Source organism: Vanessa cardui, chromosome 27 (assembly GCF_905220365.1).
Source record: "Vanessa cardui chromosome 27, ilVanCard2.1, whole genome shotgun sequence".
In the NCBI taxonomy this organism is placed as follows: Eukaryota; Metazoa; Arthropoda; class Insecta; order Lepidoptera; family Nymphalidae; genus Vanessa; species Vanessa cardui.
The window spans coordinates 1699683-1721172 of record NC_061149.1 but is presented as its reverse complement, the minus strand read 5'-3'; the positions used below and the strand labels follow the sequence as shown (position 1 = coordinate 1721172).

The 21490-nt window shown below is 34.8% G+C and overlaps 1 protein-coding gene across 1 annotated transcript in view; it reads right to left on the bottom strand.

Annotated features, from left to right (window-relative positions):
- LOC124541185 (solute carrier family 28 member 3-like) overlaps positions 1-21490 on the bottom strand; it is a 58056-nt gene that overhangs the window by 27564 nt on the left and 9002 nt on the right. The window contains exon 2 of the mRNA XM_047119048.1: positions 447-589. Coding sequence (XP_046975004.1) covers positions 447-479 — 33 coding nt within the window. The 5' untranslated portion in view covers positions 480-589. The remainder of the gene's footprint in view (positions 1-446; positions 590-21490) is intronic.

The window sequence follows — 21490 nt, the reverse complement described above, 5'->3', positions numbered from 1 at the left end:
AATTATATTATAGTTATATATATGTATGTATATACGTTTGACATTTCGTCATTTCGGCTCGTAGTAATAGTGTTACTTTTATTTATTTAAAAAGTAACAGCTTATAAATTTCCCATTGCTAGGCTAAGGCCTCTACTCCTACTAAGGAGAGGGTTTGGAATACATTCCACCACGCTGTTCCAATGCTGGTTGGTGGTATGCACATGTGGCAGAATTTCGATGAAATTATACATATGCAGGTTTTCTCTATGTTTTCCTTCACCGCCGAGCACGAGATGAATTATAAACAAAATTAAGCACGTAGTATATAGTGGTGCTTGCCTGGGTTTGAACCCGCAGTCATAGGTTAAAATGCACGAGTTCTTACCACTGGGCCATCTGACATCTATACAAAACAGATATTTATATACGTCTAAAAATTTGTAATGGTTTTATTATACACTTACCGAACTACGTTTTCGAACGTTTTCAGGCGCCATCTTGAACTGTGTTTGATTGATCTTGTTAATTTAATTAATTAATACTTTTTTGCACATTTATTTTTAACTGGCAAAATATCTTCGCACTCTTGTCATTTTTCGAATTTAATCTGTAAAAAAAAACAAATATAGATTATTAAAAAAAAATTAAATTGAACATTTACAGAAGAATCTCATACAAAAAGTTAGATATAAATATTTCTATACAAATGATAAATATAGAAAAAAAATATAATCGTTAATTTATAAATATATATTATTCTGTGGCGGATTTACCAATAGAGGCCTATTGGCAAATGCGGGCGGCAGATTTAGAGGGGTGACAAATTTAGCCCAAATATGTTATATTATCTTACAGAAATAAAAAAAATAACTTTTAATTACATGTATACACATTACGTCCGTAATCCGTATACACTACATAGCTTGTTGGATAAATAATCTAGTAACTGACAGTAATATCACCTAGTTTATAATCAAACCGATGTAATTAGAACACAAATCCTAAATGTTGCAAAATAAAGTAAGGGCGGCAAAAATTGAATGGCCTACTAGCGGCAGATTTGTAAATACGCCACTGATATTATTTATCTGAATGTATTTTATAACTCCGCGTCCCCTGGCCACCCATCGGATTATGACAGCGATGGTATTCTGAGTGCCCCTGTTTTGTTAACCTTGTTCCGATTTGTTACCCTTATAATAGGATCGCCATCAATAATTAGAAATAGTTCGAGTAGCGGTTCGTTTTCAGTTTTTTTTTTTTTTTTATTTTATTTTATTTAAGATTCACCAGTGGTAAATACATCAACACGTACAAAGGTATACAATTTTAATACAACTTAAAACTAAATGCATTACCTATTAAGGTGAATACCACTTGCAAAGATACAGTTGGAGATGACGAACTTACAAATAATTTATTGTTAGTAAATCAAAGTTAATTAAAAATGACAAGAATTAACAATAATAGTAAAATAATAACATACAAACAAAAAAAATAATAAATTAGTTAGCCGACAATTTTGACAATATTTTTTTGTGAAACTTGTTTGATGAGTCTCCAAAAGGGTCTAAAACAGCGCTGTGCTCATTTAAAATTTTACATAAGCGAGATACAGGTGAATTGCTTCCTAAAACAGTTTTGCGGAAAGGTCTTACTAATGGTGTTATTGGTTTACGTGGATATCTAATGGGAACATTCAATTTAATTTTTGATATAAAAAACGAGTTATCGTAGTTGTTGTTAAATGTTTTATATAGAAATTTTAAATCCAACAAATCCCTCCGATCACTTAGTGAAAGAATTTTGAAAAATTCCAATCTTTTTTTGTAAGAAGGAAGCATTTTCCCTTTACCTAACGAGAAAGCAAGATGATAAAGAAAACGTTTCTGTATCCTCTCAAGTCTTAGGCAGTGTGTTGCATAATGTGGCCTCCAAACAACGCTTCCGTATTCCAGTATACTCCTGACTAAGCTGTTAAATAAAATAATTTTTGTTTTAGGATTTCGAAATAATCTTCCATTTCTTATTACAAAACCCAACATTTTCGAGGCACGGCTAATTACACCATCAATATGAGGTATGAAAGTTAGTTTTTTGTCGAAGATTACTCCCAGGTCTGTAATTCTGTCCACAGATTTAATAGGGGCACCAGCTATGTAATAATTTGTTTGAGATTCTTTTAAACTCCTGGTGAATGATATCCATGAACATTTTACTGAATTCAGTCTCATGCCGTTATCATTACACCAATGGTATAAGCTTGTCAGATCATCTTGTAAAAGAATAGTGTCATTTGGTTCTTCAATCATTTTAAGAAGTTTGACATCGTCAGCATACAGAAATGGTGTAGAATATTTAAAACAATTAGGCAGATCGTTTATGAATATGTTGAAGAGCAGTGGACCCAGGTGTGACCCTTGTGGGACTCCAGATTTTACATCGCATTCAACCGATTCATAACCGCTGGCAACAACATAAAAATGTCTTTCTGTGAGATATGATGCTAGAAATCTCAATAAAGATCCGACAATACCATAATTGGACAACTTCAAGACTAGTACTGAACACGGAACCAAGTCAAATGCTTTACTTAAGTCTGTGTAGATAACATCCACTCTCTTGTTCCTATCAACAGATTCAAATAAGATTTCGGAGTAATTTACTAGATTTGTGCATGTAGATCTACCGGCTATGAAGCCATGCTGGTGGGTACTAAGAAAACATTTAACATGACTGTAAATATATGGATATATTAGAGACTCCAACACCTTACCAAAGATAGAGAGGATTGAAATAGGCCTATAGTTTTTTACATAATTTTTTTCTCCACTTTTGAAAATAGGGACTACTTTCGCAGTTTTCCACTTAGAAGGAAATATTCCGGTGACTAATGCTTTGTTAAAAATAATTGTTAGTGGTACAGCAAGACTTTGGGCACAGTTTATAATAAAATTTGGCGGAATATTGTCAGATCCAGCACCCTTATTCATATCTAAATTCTTTAATTTATTAATGACTTCAGATTCATCAAGCTGGATCAAAGGTAGGCTATTATTGCAACTGATTGTAGCATCCATGGTTCGAAATATTCTGTCAATATCGTACTTGCTCTCGTTTTCTTCATACAGCGAAGAGAACTGTGACGCAAATAGGTTACAAATTGCTAAGCCATCAGACGCTACACTTTCATCATTTTTCATTGATTTTGGATAGGTGTTAACATTTTTATCGCGTTTACTTTTCATGTATGACCAGAAATAATTACTGTTGGATGTAATCTTTTCTTCTGCAAAGTTAAGATAAGAATTATAACATTCAATAGATAGTCTATCGCATCGTTTTTCTAAGAGCGTTAGTGACAAACCATCCATAGCATTTTTGTATTTTTTAAATTTCAATCTTAGTTTTTCCTTTTCTCTTATTCTCTTTATTAGTGTTTTGTTGAACCAAGGTGGATATTTTAATGATTTTGTTCTTTTGAATTTCGGCGTGTAAAGTTCTATAGCATGATATATCTTCGTATATAGGTAATCAACCATTGTGTTAATATCATGAAGCTCTGCAAATTTTTCACTCCAGTCTATACTTTTAAGAAGTTCGTTTATAGCTACAAAATTGGCCTTAGCGAAATTATATTTTTTGATATCTTGATTAATCCTCAAGTTTTCCTGCAAATTGTGTGTTACTACAATATCAATATTAAGGGGTGGGTGTAGTGGATCAATGCGAGTTAATTCTTTAGGAGCATTATCTACTGTAACCGTTAACGATTCACCATTAAAAAACACTAGATCGAGTACTTTATTTTTTACATTCTTAATGCGATTCATTTGACGAAGACAATTAGAATGGGAAAAGTCTATTAAAGATTGAGCTAAAGTAGTTGTATGGTAACTATCATGGGGACCGTCAGCCAAGTTCCAATCAATGCAACTTAAGTTAAAATCGCCAATTATTAGTGTGCTATATTTCGTTTGTTCAGAAACACGATTATAATTGTCCATAAATGTTTCCAAGACCTTTTTATTAACTGGTGGAGGAATGTAGGTTGCGCAAATAGCGATTTTTATAGATGGTTTTATTTCTAGAACGATCCACAAATCCTCACAAGAACTATCCCAGTGAACCATTCTTCGAGAAATAAGTCTAGTGGACACGGCAACCAGCACTCCTCCCCCATGTTTTTTTTTAGAGTTATACATGTCTCTATCCCTTCTATAAACAATATAATTGGAGCCAAACATTTCACAATTAAGAATGCTGTCACATAACCAGGTTTCTGTGAGTATTATTAAATCATAGGTACAACAACAAATATTTCTATATAGATCATTAGTTTTTGTTCGTAATCCTTGAACATTTTGATAATAAATATTTAATCGATTGAATTTTACACAACTGAGATCAAGTTAACATGCAAAAAGTAGTATGACTAATTTAACTTATCAAGACAGTCCATGTTATATATAATTTTGTAATCAGAATTATCGGTTTTTCTCACAAATATACGCCCATTTCGTACCCATACGTGTCTGTACTTCAACTCCTTTGCCTTGCGCCTCGTAGCTGCATGTAGTAATTTATTGGCTGCAGATAAATGTTCGCATACATATACTGGCACAGTATTTCCTCCAATACCTAGATGGGAACTATTTAATTTTTCTGTTGGATATTTCTTATTAAATTTTATAACTGCTGCCAATAGTTGATCACGAACAGATGGCGAATTTAGTTGTAAGATAATAGATCGCGGTCGCGTTGAATTACGATTCATTTTTGCAGTTCGCGTACAATTTTGTATATTGCAATCTTCAATATTAAAGCCAACAGTATTGGACAATTGTTTTACGATACTTATTAAGTTCTCATTTTTTGACTCGGGCACACACTGAATTTCAATGTTATTTGCTCGCGCTCTTTGTTCCATTTGATTAACTTTGTAAGAAAGATCTAAGACAGCGGACTGTAGTGACTGGTTCTCATGTTGCAGTTTTAGGGTTATTTCGGAGTATGAGTCTACTTGTTTCTTCATATCATCATATTGATTACTCATAAATGATACTGATTGTTGTAGATCTTCAATCTTAGTTTCTAAGTTTTTTAAATGACTACTGATGGAGGAGGTGATGGTTTTTTTAATGTTATCAGTTAGAGAAGATATTTCTTTTTCTAATACTTCACTAATAATAATGCGAACTTGCTCTTGAGTGATTAATGGTGTTTCGTTTGGTGACGTTGGAGAGCTAATTGCCTGTCTTTTGTGTGATCTTTTTGTGACATTGGTTTCATTTATAGGGGCATTACTGCGATAATTACTTGACCGTACTGGTGTCTCATCACTTCTAACGCCTTTTGGTTTTGTTCCACAACATTTCGGACAATTCCAATTATGACAAGTTCTTGAATTACCTTCAATACCCAAACAACCACAATGATATGAGCCGTTACATTTTGAGCAATGAACGTATTCATCATCGCCTATACGTGCATTGCAACATCCCCAAGATGACACTGTTTCTGTCATATTTCAATGAGGAATACTAATTAGTGATATGGCAGATATTTTAAAATAAAGAAAAAGTTACGGCCGGACTGGGGATCGAACTCTAAATCTTGGGAGCGATCAACAAGTTTCGCACCGCTGGACCAGCCGATTGCTAGTGGAATAGGTGAATTTCTGCTTCAGTTGCTTGTACTCGTAAAGTATGATTGATATTATATTTGTAAAAGCGGGTGGTGTTGAAAAATGAATCCAATAGACTCACACTCTTAACTTTGTTTTCACTAGTTGTTGAATAATAAGTATTAAAGTTTTGATCACTTTTAGGTCCTTCTACACAATTTCATACTAAGTTTTTTCACTGAACATATAACTCACTAACTATTTTGCCAAATTATATACTTTAGTTTTATATAATAGCACTTTTATTATTTATTTAGAATTAAATTAACGGATCGTAAAGTAACACGTCTATCTCCGATGCGTACCGATGACAGAGAGGTTGAACAAATATTTATTGTAACAAAAAAATTAAACCTATATTCCATTACATTTATATGTAATGAAATTAATTACTTGTTGAACGTTACACTTTAGGCTAATAAATGACACTTCGATTTCGAAAATGTTTTGTCACTGTCTCTATTAATGAGCGCACTCTACTTTGGAAACGTGACAAACACTTTAAAGTCACCGTGACAAAAGTTACCAGTGCGCGCTAGTTCTTAGAAGGAAGTTTTTTAATACAACGACAGATCAGAGCTGTGCAAAAAGGATTTAATTTAAAGTAATTTCTAATATGTTTTATTATTTACATAATAGATGTCACTGTACCGAAATTAAATCGCGCTAACGTTTGGTGTTGTTGTAAATACTAATGTTCGAGAAATGTTAGTGTATTCAGTTCAAAATTAATATGTATACGAGGACGTGGAGAATTAAGTATCAGTGTAAAAAGTTAAGAGTTTTATTGCGTTATTCCTGAAGTAAGCTTATGTACGACTGTGCGGGTTGTACACTACCATTAAACAGTAAAAAAACAGATAATTTTAAAATAAGAATCAAATCTAAATTATAATAACATTATTAACTATGATTTAATCAAGATGGCGACAGGATTCGTAAAGCTGTCAGTGCATATATTTCACGACAATTTTACAGTCGCGTTCAACACAAAACTAGGTATAATCTATCAAAATTACAATTGTTAGCACAGACGAAACAAAGAGTTTATTATTTTACGGATGAATAAGTAATGACCAGCACGAGTTAAACTCAAAAATTAATTATGAGTTATAGTCCAAATCCTAACAACAATTGATTTTTGCTAGTAAAAATTACCGGTTTTAGATATTTAGATTTAAATACATTGCAGTAATAAAAAATACTTTAATAAATCACAAACTATATCCTAAGAATATTTTAGTATTTCAATTGATTCTTTTCATTTAGTTTTAAGTATTTATTTTGATTAATAACATAGTTTTTATTTTGACTAGAAACTAAACTTATAATTAAAGACGTTGACTAATAAAAATCTATATTATAAAAATGGTGTTTTTTTTACTATAACTAATCTATATGTCAAAAACTACTACTACACATTATTTTACTCTAATACACTTATACAGTGTTTTATAAAGCGTATTATTGTCAAATAAAGTTTTGTGATATTTTAGTGACTTAAATACTAAGGCCGTAACACGATCAATTATTTAAAAAAAAAGAAAATGAACGCCTGTCTGTCAAAATGGAAATATACTTTATTTTTAAGTAGGCCTATAACTTGACATTTTACAGACTATATTTAGTGAAGCTATGACCTTTTTAATGTAGATTATCTCGACCATAACTGTCAATCTCTACCTTGTCTCCTCGTGCGATGGCACAACATTGGTATAAATAAAAACCAAACAATAAAAAATAATGTAGATTTTACTGAGATAACCGGCAAGAAATTCAGTAGTTATCTGATATCACCAAACAAACAAACAACAACAGCCTGCAAATTTCCACTGCTGGGTTGTGGCCTCCTCTCCCTTTGAGGAGAAGGTTTGGAACATATTCCGCCAAGATGTTCCAATGCGGGTTGGTGGAATACACATGTGGCAGAATTTCTATGAAATTAGACACATGCAGGTTTCCTCACGATGTTTTCCTTCACCGCTGAGCACGAGATGAATTATAAAGAGGAATTAAGCAAATGAATATTCAGCTGTGCTTTCGTGGGTTTGAACCCGCAAACATCGGTTAAGAAGCACGTGTTCTAACCACTGGGCCGTTTCGGCTCGATACTTGATATCGGCCATGACGAATGCCTAAAAAAACATTTAATTGTCTATTCTGATCGTCTACTGACTACCATTATCGGTGTTGAGTTCCAAATGCGCCCGGTATGTTTTGCACCTTTGCCAAGTTTAACAAGGCTCTGCTATTTACAAGTTAATATTCACCCCTAATTTTTAACTTTGCCGTTTCGTAAATTCAAACCGTTTGTAAAAAATACATTGGTAAAAAAAAGCATATTTTTCGATGCAAGATTTTATAGATGATAAAAAAGCGTTTAGTTAATACCCGTTAATTTCCAAGCAGGATATAATAATTTAAATAATTGTATTAAACTAACATGACTTTGTATTTTTTAAATGTTGAAAAAGAGTAACTACTGAATTTCTTGTCGGTTCTTCTCGGTAGAATCTACTTTCCGAACCGGTGGTAGCTTTACTTAATTGTAAATTGACGATTCAAAAGTGCTCGTATAAGCCCACTTGAATATTTTGATTTGTATTTCTTTTGACGACCATGTTATAATACATTGTGACTTTTGTCGTAGTTCAACCAAGTACAGTACGACACAACATAGATTTAACATCGGCAAAATTCGTAAAACCGATCACATCCGAATTAAGTACGCTGTACCAAATTATTAAAATTTATTTTTCATGTCAATATGATCTTTACACAAACGTAATAACTTGTAATATCATATGACCAATTTGCCACGTCGATTGTGTATAATATAAATAATATACTATAACTGTTTAATTTTGTATGGAAATAAATTATTATTATTTTTATTAATTAATCGATACTAATATAAAAAATGCAATATTATTCTTGCCTGTCTGTCTGACGCTCTTTCTACCAAACCACTTTGAGTAACAAACACAACAACAACAGCCTGTACATTCCCACTGCTGGGCTAAAGGCTTCCTTTAAATAACTGTTAATTCCTTGGTAGGGCTTTGTGCAAGCCCGCCTGGGTAAGTACCACTCACTCATTAGTTATTCTACCGCCAAATAACAGAACTCATTATTGTTGTGTTCCGGTTTGAAGGGTGAGTAAGCCAGTGTAACTACAGGCACAAGGGACATATCATCTTAGTTCCCAAGATTGGTGGTACATTGACGATGTAAGGAATAGTTAATATTTCTTACAGCGTCATTGTCTATGGATGATGGTGACCACTTAACATGAGGTGGTCATGTGCTCGTCCGCCAACCATAAAAAAACCGTCAGAATTTCTGGTACCTTATGCTATATATTTAAAATTATGAAACACATTTAAAAAAAATCTTTTACCTTTATTACCTAATTTAAACGAAGTATCTTATCTAATATGTTTAATTACTTTTCTTTATCGAATGTCATACATAGATAATGAATACTGACAGTAGTCAATACTGATCAGTGAACTATTCTACTTATCCTTCATCGATTATAAGTCGTTACCGATTCGAAGCGCCGAGATGGCTGAGAACGCGTGCATCCTAACCGATGATTACATCATCATACCCAGGCAAGCACCATCAGTAGCGGCGTAAGATCGAATCTTAATGTGGGCAAGATACAGTTTGCAAGGCCCTTGTTTTCTCAGTACTGTGATCCCAATGTTATGCTGTACTTTTTCAAATTCAAATTTCGGGCGCGAGGCCCTTAGCACCGCGAGGCCGAGCCTTTTTGTTACCAGTGGCGGCGATGTAAGGAATAGTTAATATTTCTTACAGCGTCATTGTCTATGGGTGATGGTGACCACTTACCATCAGGTGGCACATATGCTCGTCCGCCAACCTATAACATAAAAAAAATCGAATTTTAATTTGGACAACAGTTGTCGAAGCCCTTGTTTTTTCAAATTTCGGGCGCGAGGCCCTTTGCTCCGCGAGGGCGTGGGCGGTGTGGGCCACCTTACGACGCCTCTGAGCACCACTGAATATTCATTTGCTTAAATTGTGTTTGTGAAACCTGCATGTGTCTAATTTCATTGAAATTCTGCCACATGTGCACTCCACCAACCCGCATTGCAACAGCGTGGTGGAATATGTTACAAGTCCTCTCCTTAATGGGATAGGAGACTATTGGACCAGCAGTGAGAAATTTACAGGCTGCTACTTTACTTTTTAGGTACACCATAACAGTCTGATTTCAATAGGCATCATATAACTATATTTATCATTTGCCTACAATATATTAAATGCAAGTTACGGCCTCTTTACGATTGAGAAGTCTTTGTTTTTCTTAGCCGCACCGCACCGGGAGATACATACGAGACCTATCAGACCTGAGGTAAAGTCCTTGTGCCTGCAGTTACACTGGCTTACAAACCTTACGAAAACAGTAATACGTATTGCCGTTTGGTGGTAGAATATATAATGATTACATGGTACCTACCCAGACGGGCTATCAACCTACCCAGTACCTGGAAAAAACGCCGTTGGAAACACTGAATCAACAACGAGTAGTCGCCCGCGGCTTCGGAAACGTTTTAGGATGCTTGTCTTGCGTCAGGCAAAAATGTAGCCTATGCCCATTCTTGGAGTTAAAATTTGCTTCATACCTAATTTCATCAGATTCGGTTTAGCGGTATAGTCGTGAAAGAGCGACAGACAGACAGCAGAGTTACTTTCACATTTATATTATTATTAATAATAAGATTATCGATTATAAAAGCGTCATTTTGCGACGACCTCTGTGGTCGAGTAAGGTGTACACCGTTTTCCGTGGTCCCGGGTTCGATGCCCGGCCAAGTCGGTGTAGAAATAGTTAATTAGTTTTCTACGTTGTCTTGGGTCTGGGTGTTTGTGTACCGTCGTTACTTCTGATTTTCCAACACAAGTGCTTTAGCTACTTACAATGGTATCAGAGGTATGTACCTGATGTTGTCCAATATAAAAAAAAAAATTAAAGCGAACTCGAATACAGCACACAATATCTACCGTTCAAATCCCATTATTATTATATATAATTATCTTAATAATAATAATAAACAATATACGTTTTTGCATATTGATTTCGTCACAACGATTATCAAAACGAATTATCATTAATTGTCACCATTGTAAATTGGTACCTTATCATTTTAATCCGCCGATAAACCGTGTTATTTGATAAGGTTACAAGAGCGCGTGGCTTTATCTCAATTTCAGTATTAAGTTTTGAAACTACGTGTCATCACACAGTATAAAACGAAGTCGCTTACCGCTGTCTGTTACACTACCTATGTATGCTCAGATCTTTAGAATTACGCAAAGGGCCACCTGATGGTAAGTGGTCACCATCACCCATAGACAATGACGTTGTAAGAAATATTAACTATTCCTTACATCTTCAATGTGCCACCAACCTTGGGAACTAAGATGTTATGTTATGTGCCAATAGTTACACTAGCTCGCTCACCCTTCAAACCGGAACACAACAATACTGAGTACTGATATTTGGCGGAAGAATAACTGATGAGTGGGTGATACCAACCCAGACGGGCACAAAGCCCTACCACCAATTAAATAGATTGATTCGAGAAGAAGGTTTTTGTATATAATACGTGAACAATATAGTAAAGAAACGCTGATAATTTTAGAAGTTTCTAATGTGGTGCCGTAAATAAACAAATTCTGTTGTATATTTTGTACCATCATTGAACCTAACTGTAACCGGGGCGGGTCGCTTGCGATTTTATCTATAATCTATATCTTTTTATATATTGTAGAGTGTGGCATCATAAAAGAACTAAAATAAACGAACCAATATATTATTTTATTATATATGACGGTGCATAGTGCGCCATCATCATTGGTGGAATACACATGTGGCTGAATTTCTATGAAATTTGTCACATGCAGGTTTCCTCACGATGTTTTCCTTCACCGCCGAGTACGAGATGAATTATAAACACAAATTAAGCACTTGAATATTCAGTGGTGCTTGCCTGGGTCTGAACCAGCCAGGTTAAGATGTACTCGTTCTAACCACTGGGCCATATCGTATCGTCTCTGTGTGTTAGGCAAAGCTGTGTTTGATTATTTAAAACACGAGCTTGAAATAATTTATTGTACACACTGAAAATTATACGTATTCCCCTTTAACTTAACAATTACATGTTGCGGAGATGAGAATGCTGAGAGGAATGTGTGGTGTCACGCGAATGCGAAACGCGAAAGAGTAAGGAATGAGTGCATAAGAGGAAGTTTGAAAGTGACACCGATAGCCGAGAAGTTATGTGGAAGGTAGCTATCATGGTATGGGCATGTAATGCGGAGGAATGAGAAACATTTTGTGAAGAAGGCCTTGAGCATGAATGTAGATGGATATAGAGGTAGAGGACGACCAAGAAAATGATGGATGGGTTGTGTGAAAGATGATATAGTTACAAAGAATGTTACTTGTGAGATGACGTCTGACAGAGAAGTATGGAAGGAGAAGACATGCTGCGTTGACCCCAAATAAAATTGGGAAAAGGGCAGGAGGATGATCACTGAAAATGATACGTAACTAGCAACCCACCCCGGCTTTGCACGGGTGCAAAGCTCATACTAAATATACTACAAATGTCTAACAACTTTCAAAAATGAGAGGCGAGATGGTCCAATGGTTAGAACGAGTACATCTTAACTCGTTCTAACCACTGTGCCATATCGTCTCAGAAAAAAAAAATCAATTACAGAAAGAAGATAAAAAGACATTTTACAAAAAAACAACCGTAATTATAACCTCCCTTTTTTTAAGACTTAGTAAAATATAATAGATATTGTATTCGGTGGATCTTATAAGGTCATCAACTATAAAGGTTACACGGAATACGTGATTAGCTTACGTTTTCTTAACTTAATCTTACACTAATCAATTCGCAACTGAATAGACTAAAAAAATGTTTGTACTGATTCATTGAAAAAGATTTTACTATTGTGATGATTTTTATTTATGTTATTCTGATTTAGAGATGGTAAAACTGTTGCAATGGCAGGTTAAAAAAGCGGAATTAGCTCGGCTGACCAATTGGATGAGGCAATGGTGGATTTACAAATCTGCCGCTATTAGGATATTCAGTCTTTGCTTTTATTTATTTTTTGCAACATTTATGATTTGTGTTCTATCGTCCTCATTACATCGGCTTTTTCCCGTTATTAGAATGATTATAAACTAGGTGATATTTCAGTCAGTTATTTTTCCAACCCAATATGTAGTGAGTATTACGAGTATTACGGACGTAATGTGTATACATATAATTATACGTTTTTTTTTTTAATTTTTGTAATACAAATTTTGGCTAAATTTGCCGCCCCTCTAAATCCGCCGTAGAGTCCAGCCTAGTTAGCCTATTGGTAAATCCGCCACTGGGATGACAGGACACATTGTGAGGTGACAGGAGAATAAAAAACAGAAGAGAGCGGTCGGTGGTCAGAATCCGAGTTTAACGGTGTTATCTTAAAAATTAAGGGTGATTGATTGTACAACTTGGAATTGTGCGGATTGAACCTATTATGTTAAATAAATGTATTTGTATCTAATCGAACTGAGTTTGGATTTATAAAACTATTAATATTACTTTATAGTATGACTAGCTTTACCCGCCCGCTCTCTGGGCATTACATTAATGTTACATTAACAGCCTGTAAATTTCCCATTGCTGGGCTAATGCCTCTTATACCATTGAGAAGAAAGTTTTCGAGCAGGGCCGCCGTTAGCGGGTGTGCAACACGTGCACCGCACGCAGGCGGCACGCCCAGGGGGTGGCAAATTGAGCAATACATCACGTACCTAATTCAAGCCATTATTATAATTCCCACAAATCCTTAAGTAGAATAAATTATTCAAAGCATCGAAAAATATCGCACCGAGTAAAGTTAAAAGTCCGTCGTCTGTTATCCTATGAAAAACAGTACTGTCGAAGTTAGGAGAATCCCCTTTAAGCTTCCTTATCAATTGGTAGATTAGGTATCCATTACTTGTAGTAGGGCGTTGTTGTTTGAATGGAGCGACCACCAATATACCTTATTGGTGGTGGAGCTTGGGGAAACATTTTTTCCAACTCAGTTTAAAGCTCATCAATGCCAACATAGGAGGAAATTGCCTGCGTGCGCTCTATGGCATTGTGTTTTTTTATTTATTGTAAATAAATAAATCCAATCCAAACCATCAGCCCATTAATGTTACACTTTAAATAAAACTAGTTATAACGGATTTTAATCGCGTATATTAATTATTTTGGACATCCCGACGTTTCGAGCACTTTACAGCGTTCGTGGTCACGGGTAGACCAATATACGCGATTAAAATCCGTTATAACTAGTTTTATTTAAACATCAGCCCATTTCCGTCCACAGCTGGACGTAGGCCTCTCCAATTGCACGTCACTGAGATAGTTCTTGGGCTACTCGCATCCAGCTCTTGCCAGCCGCCTTGCGTAAGTCGTCCGTCCGACGTTTACCGAGACGCGGTCTCCACTCTAGAACTCGTTTTCCCCAACGGTTATCGGTTCTGCGACAAATATGGCCAGCCCTCTATGTCGATAACTTTGCTTTTTTGGCGGATAACCTCATTTCTGATGCGATCCCGCAGAGAATAGCCGATCATAGCCCTTTCCATAGCACGCTGAGCGACTTTAAGCTGGTGGATCAGCCTTGCTGTGAGTGTCCACATTTTGGTTCCATATGTCATGACAGCTAGGATGCACTGGTTGAATTTTCGTCTTAAGGCACTTTGGGATCGACGATGTAAAGATTCGACGTAATTTTCCTAATGCTGCCCAACCTAGCTGAATTCTTCTATTCACCTCGTCCTCAAGGTTGTTTCTTACTACCTAATTGCAAAGTCTGCCAAAGGTAGACATATTTTTGAACAACTTCGAAGACGGTACCGAGTATCACAATCGGTTCCGGTTGAAAATGTTCATTGAACATGAACCTTGGTTTTATCCAAGTTCATCCGTAGGCCGATGCGCACAGATTTTTTTGTTTGTGTAATCTCGATGATTGATTGTACCTTATTATTTAAATTTCTATAGTCTGTGAAAGTTTGCATCACACAAATACGTAGAAACTTGTGACCATACGTCAAAGCATCCATGCATATTCGTGCATATGTCTTGGACTTCCAGTGTACGAAGATGGAAGTATTGCTCTTTGTCGAATATCATATTGCATCGAATGTAGTTTAATTGTTCGTTCTCGACCTTAGCGTACATGTTAACTATGATTTTTTGAAACAGTTGACGACATTTACGACACTTGACAGTTGACGACAAAGAAAGGGCTTTGGTTTTTCAACCAGTTATGGTAAATAAAGTTTGCTAGTTTAGCAGCACATATCAGCAGTTTCATTTTAATTTGATAGCGTGGCATACTACATTTATTGAATCAATGATCACTTCGAGATGCATCTTGTTATAATAACCTATATCGTAATATAATCGAAGGCTAAATTATTGAGTTTGGTTCTAGTTTTCTCCTCGGTCTATTTTAACCGTTGGTCATCCAGTCGTTGGACTCGCTTGTCAGGTTTTTCATTAACACTTGATGAAGATGCTCTTGAAGATCTGCAACTTGATCATTACGTTAATTAACTGTTTTGGCAGCTCTCAAAGAAGAAATTCGGATTCTATTTGCTTCTAAACGTATTTTTTGTCGTCGATGTTCCGATATTTTGTTTCTTCGTTGGCATCTCCAGTTTTCTATTTATACAAATAAGTTATCGTTTTGTTTATTTGTCTTACGTTTGCATTTTAAACTAAAGATTCATTGTTATTGAAGTTATGAGTATACTTACCAATTATGATCATTGTTCACTTTCTTATAATCAAAATAACTAATCACTTTTTCCCGTACATGTAATTTATAATTATCTTATTTTAAATTAAAAATTATAATTGTTATGATTATTTTATTTTATGTTTATTGACATATGACGTAACTTAAGTTAGTTGTTTTGCTTTTTGAATAGATTTTATTTTTTTATTTCATAATTTTTTATCAGTTTTAATAAATATACTTGTACGTACTCACGACAATCGGTTGAACGGTGTAGAAGTATTTTTATCGTAGCGCCACCTGGTGGCATGTTACATCAATGGGGATAGCATATTCACTTCCTATTTCAAAAAGCACATATGCATAACAATTTTCATAATGATCGGTCTAATGTACAGACAGACTCTACAGATTTATATAGTAGTATAGATATAGATAAAGATACAAAATTACATCATCAGCAAAATTCGTAAAACCGATCACATCCGACTTAAGTACGCCATTCCAAATTATCAATAATTATTTCTCATGCGAATATGATCTTTACACAAATTTAATAATTGAATAATTTAATATTCGACGCGTCGATTTACACGCACTTGCTTCTTTGGGTTGAACTGACGCGAGAATCTATAGCGACGAATAGCGTCGATTGGCGCGATAGGGAGCTATTTCTATTGGTCAGTAATCGGTTTTACGTATTTTGCTGATGCTACATCTCAGTTGTGTCGTAGTATAAGTATTTGTTAAAACACAATCGTTTTGTTAGAAATTTATATAAACGTAGTATACAATATCATCTGTCATCTTTGAGACAGAAAATTCTTAATATTTTAATTTTTTTTCTATTTGTAATGTTAAATAATTTTTTTATGAACTATTGGTTATGAGTTTTGTTTTATATTTTTACCTTTTATTTATATACTTTTTGTTGCTTTATTACATGTCTTAACTATTTTATATTGCAACTTATTAACGCAAAAACTTTAACAAATTATGTACCTAAACCTTCCTCATGAATCCCTCTGTAGGTATATTCGTAAGAACCGCATGAAAATCCGTTCAGTAGTTTTGGATATTATCGCGAACAAATAAACCGACAGACAATTATGGGACTTAGTTTATAATATGTAGTGTTATATTAGCAATGAGATTCAGAGACATCAAAATATAACGTCAGTTACATGCTAACAAAACGCGCGGTATTTCTCAGCGCAGACACTACGCCTAAGATAGGCCTTTATTTAGACAGCCTTCGCTGGTATTATCAAACGTAATAATAGATTCTATCTACATAACAATAGTGTACAAAGTTACATATGTGTGTGTTAGTAAAGCTGTGTTTGATTATTTAAAACATGTGCTTGAAACAGTTTATTGTACACACTGAAAATTATACGTAATACGCAAACCTTTTTTTTATGTTATAGGTTGGCGGATGAGCTCATGGGCCACCTGATAGTAAATGGTCACCATCACCCATAGACAATGACGTAGTTATAGTTATTGTTATATTTGGAGCAGGTGTCACCGGCTCACCGGCTCAACAATCAAAAGAAAGAAGCGATACGAACCTCTTGATTGACTCAGTATAATATCGTATAAAAGGTAATTTGTAAGAAACATATTTCTTAAAGTATTCTAGTATTGTTTTTTGATAGATATAGTATAGGGTTGGCTGACACCGACTCCAAATATAGCAATAATTATAACTACATTATATAATCGTAAATCGACTTTTAAGTAGTCTAATATTTTTCATTTCATTTTACCTAGGAGGACTCTCAAAAATATGTATAATATGCATATATATTTTTTACTTTTTAGTGCATTTATATTTGTTTTAAAATAGTGTTTTGTTTGAAGTCGGTTTTTCTTTTTGTTAAAATTTTATATATTTTTTGATTTTAAGTGAAGCTGATGCAGACTAATATTTTTTTCTTAATATGGATAGATTAAGCGTGCCGTTTATATAAATCAGAAACTACTTCGGGGACAGTTTCAAAAGAAACTTTCGAATAAAGCAAAAATAGACTTAAATACAATTTGTCACATCAATTAATATTGAAAGATTTATTCATAATATGAAAGAGATAGAAACTACTGTTACCCTTTTCACTTAAATCACGAGATCACAGATATCTTGTTTTTTTAAAAAAATCGTGCATAGCCGTTTACGACACTTGATTCCCAAACTAACCAAATCTAATAACGCTGACAGTACCACTCTCGAAAGAGCTGTAATCGACCTGAGTAAAAAACTTTGCAAAAGAGCTATTATATGTCGTACATCATATGACATCACATCATATACACAAAATTTGATTAAAGACTGTAAGAAATTCTGCCCCAAATCGCACCCAACTGTAAGCCGTTTATGAGTTCCGTCAATACATAGTGTAAAACAAAGTCGCTTTCTCTGTCCCTATATCTTTAAAACTACGCAACGGATTTTCATGCGGTTTTTTTTAATAGATAGTGTAATTCAAGGGGAAGGTTTGTGTATATAATACATGAACAATATAGTAAAGAAACACTGACAATTTTAGAAGTTTGCAATGTGATGTCGTAAATAAACAAATTCTTTAGTATATTTAGTATCAGTATTGCACCCTTGAGAAGTCGGGGCGGGTCGCTAGTTGATTATAATATTCGATTATGACAATTACATGAACATAACGACGTTGCGGAAGGTGACTCAAATATCCAAGTAACCCATAAATAAAAGATTCGACCGAGTATTGCTAACGTGCTCCTCAGAATTGTTCCGTTCCCTCCCGTTCCCTTAATTTGTCATAGATCCTATGCTCAGAACCTTACCAAACTTTCACCAAACTACCCTTAAAGTATATCCTTTATAATAAAAAAAGAATAATCAAAATTGTGCCAACCAATTTTGATTATTCACCTATTTGTCGCGTATATACATAATGCAAATTTAAGACTTATGTCGTTTTCATACGGATACGTCGTTTCATTACATTGGAAAAAAATAAAATTAAAATGGGACCCAACGGGAAGCAATACCATTCAAGCAAAAAAAAAAATTTATCAAAATCGGTCCACCCAGTGAAAAGTTATGAGGTAACAAACATAAAAAAAATACAGACGAATCGATAACCTCCTCCTTTTTGAAGTCGGTTGAAAACGCATTTTTTCAAACGTTTGTCACGTGACACAAAATGCTTCTGATTGGCCAGGCCTATGATGAAGTCACTTTCTTGTAATCCTTGCTTTTCTACTATATGAACCACAAATTAAAATTGACGTCACCGACCCCATTGCAGCGCCATATTGTCCAGTTGCTTTTCGCGCGTTATTTCAATATGGAATTTTTAATATGATATTTTTCGGCAAATATGTACTAGAAATAAAAAAATCAACTTTTACTGGGTTCCTTAAACTCTACTAAATAATATAAAATGGATTTTAAAAACCAGTCAAATAGCCTATTCTCATCATAGATTACAGATAATCTAAAAACAGTGTATTTATGATCGTGAGAATTATTACGCGCATTTTTTTTATTGCACGCAAATATTTAATCGTAATAAATGATAATTATTATTATGATTATAAACTCGTACATTAAAACATTCACAATTCAAATTTGTCATAAAATAAACACTGTAAAATAAGATAAGGCGTGAAGATATCGCTTTCGAGCGGCTTGACAGTTCTTTGTCAGTAAACGAGTTCGCAGAGCCAACATTTTTTATGGTGATCATGGTTTGGAACATATTCCAACACGCCGTTCCAATGCGGGTTGGTGGAATGCACATGTGGCAGAATTTCGAAGAAATTAGACACATGCAGGTTTCCTCACGTTATTTTCCTTCACAGCCGAGCACCATATGAATTATAAACACAAATTAAGCACATGAATATTCAGTGGTGCTTGCCTGGGGGTTTAACCCCCAATCATCGGGCCATCTCACTCAAATAATAATGCCTAATATCAAAATAAAGGTATATTCATCATAAACTTTTAATAGTGCACAATATCATTGTCAAAAACTAATATAACAAAACAGAAGTGATTACTCGCAAAAATAAGAGTTCGTGATCACTCGCTGTGTGAATGTGGCCTAGACGAAGGCTCTGCAACCCATATCCTGTTCCTTTGTCCTAAACTTCTTCGTCCCATTTATGACATTCTCCCTCCTAAAGTCCCTCGCCCTATAAATGTTGAATGTTAATTGACGTTTGTGTTTAATCCATTTTGTTGATTCTTATGTAAATATATCAAATTTAATAAAATTAAGTTGTGAATAGTCTAATTTAGTTTCATATTTTATTACATATATAGTTTAGAATACCAACAACTATTTTTAACTATTCTATTATTAACTCTTAATGTTTGTGTTGTTCTAGGTTAAGGATTAACAAGGAAATTAATACTACTATTCTTGGCTTTAAAATTCAATTGAGTTTAGTGTCTCAACAATACCGATCGATCTCAATCGTGTCTTCTCCATCCTACAGCCATTAAATGAAGAATTGAATTGAAATGAACAGAAATGTTAATACTTTCTTAATGATAGTCAATAATATATTTGAGTTGTAAGCGAATCGCATGAAATACGTATAACTAACTTTTGTTTATCTGTTTTCCTTTTTACATTAGATAGATACGTTTGCCTAAGCGTGATATCTTATCACGTGGTATTTGTCATACGAATTTGAATTCAATAATGATAGAAATCATTGTATCTATCTATCTATCTATCAAAATAACCGCGAGCATATTATTAATAACTCAATATTGTTAAGATATATTCTTTGTTATCTTTTACTGTATTTAACTTAATAATTAGTACTCACTCTTGATTGAATTTTGAACTTTATTTCTTTACTAATAAGATTTAAAATGAAAACTATTGTCGTCTTAAGGTTGTATTGAATCGTTTAAAGTGGTCACGGCCATTCTTTGGCCATGTAAGGCATTCATGAAGGAAAAAATATGTTACTAATTTATTTTGTCTTCAATTTCAATAGAGAAATTATTCGTATACTGTAACTATCTTTTGTAAAATTATTCATGTTTTACGCTTTAACTGTTGAACCGATTTAGATGTAATTTAATATGGACATAGTTTTTTTTTAGTTTCATTTACAACATCCACGGGCTGAGAGGAGAGAGAGGAGAGACAGCTGATTAGCGACCGCCAGTACGGTTTCCGTCGGGGTCGGTCGGCCGGTGATCTTCTAGTTTACCTTACTCACAGGTGGGCTGAAGCAGTTGAGAGCAAGGGTGAGGCATTAGCAGCCAGCTTGGACATAGCGAAGGCCTTCGATCGCGTATGGCACAAAGCGCTTCTTTCGAAGCTTCCTTCCTATGGGCTTCCCGGGAAATTATGCAATTGGATTACCAGCTTTTTGGCAGATCGGAGCATCAAGGTCGTTGTCGACGGTGCATGCTCTGACTTAAAGTTCGTCAATGCTGGTGTTCCACAAGGCTGCGTTCTATCACCCACTCTGTTTCTTCTGCATATCAATGATTTGTTGCAAATCGGGAACATTCATTGCTATGCAGACGACAGTACCGTTGACACCTTATACACCGGCCGCGCTAATATTTCTCGGGAAAACATCGAAGAGAACCGGAACAAACTTGTGTCTGAAATCGAGTCTTCGTTAAACGAAGTCTCAAATTGGGGCCGGCTAAATTTAGTCCATTTCAACCCCAAAAAGACGCAAGTTTGCGCGTTAACCGCTAAAAAAACACCATTTGTCGTATCTCCACGATTTGAGAACATTCCGATAGTCGCTACAGGTAGTATCGGAATACTTGGCGTTGATATTTCGAGCCTCGTTCAGTTCCGCGGTCAATTGGAAGGCAAAGCCAAATTGGCTTCAAAAAAGCTGGGTGTGCTCAGCAAGGCGAGACAGTACTTCACGTCGGCCCATCGCCTAAAACTTTACAAGGCGCAAATTCGGCCTCACATGGAGTACTCCTCTCACATCTGGGCGGGTGCTCCC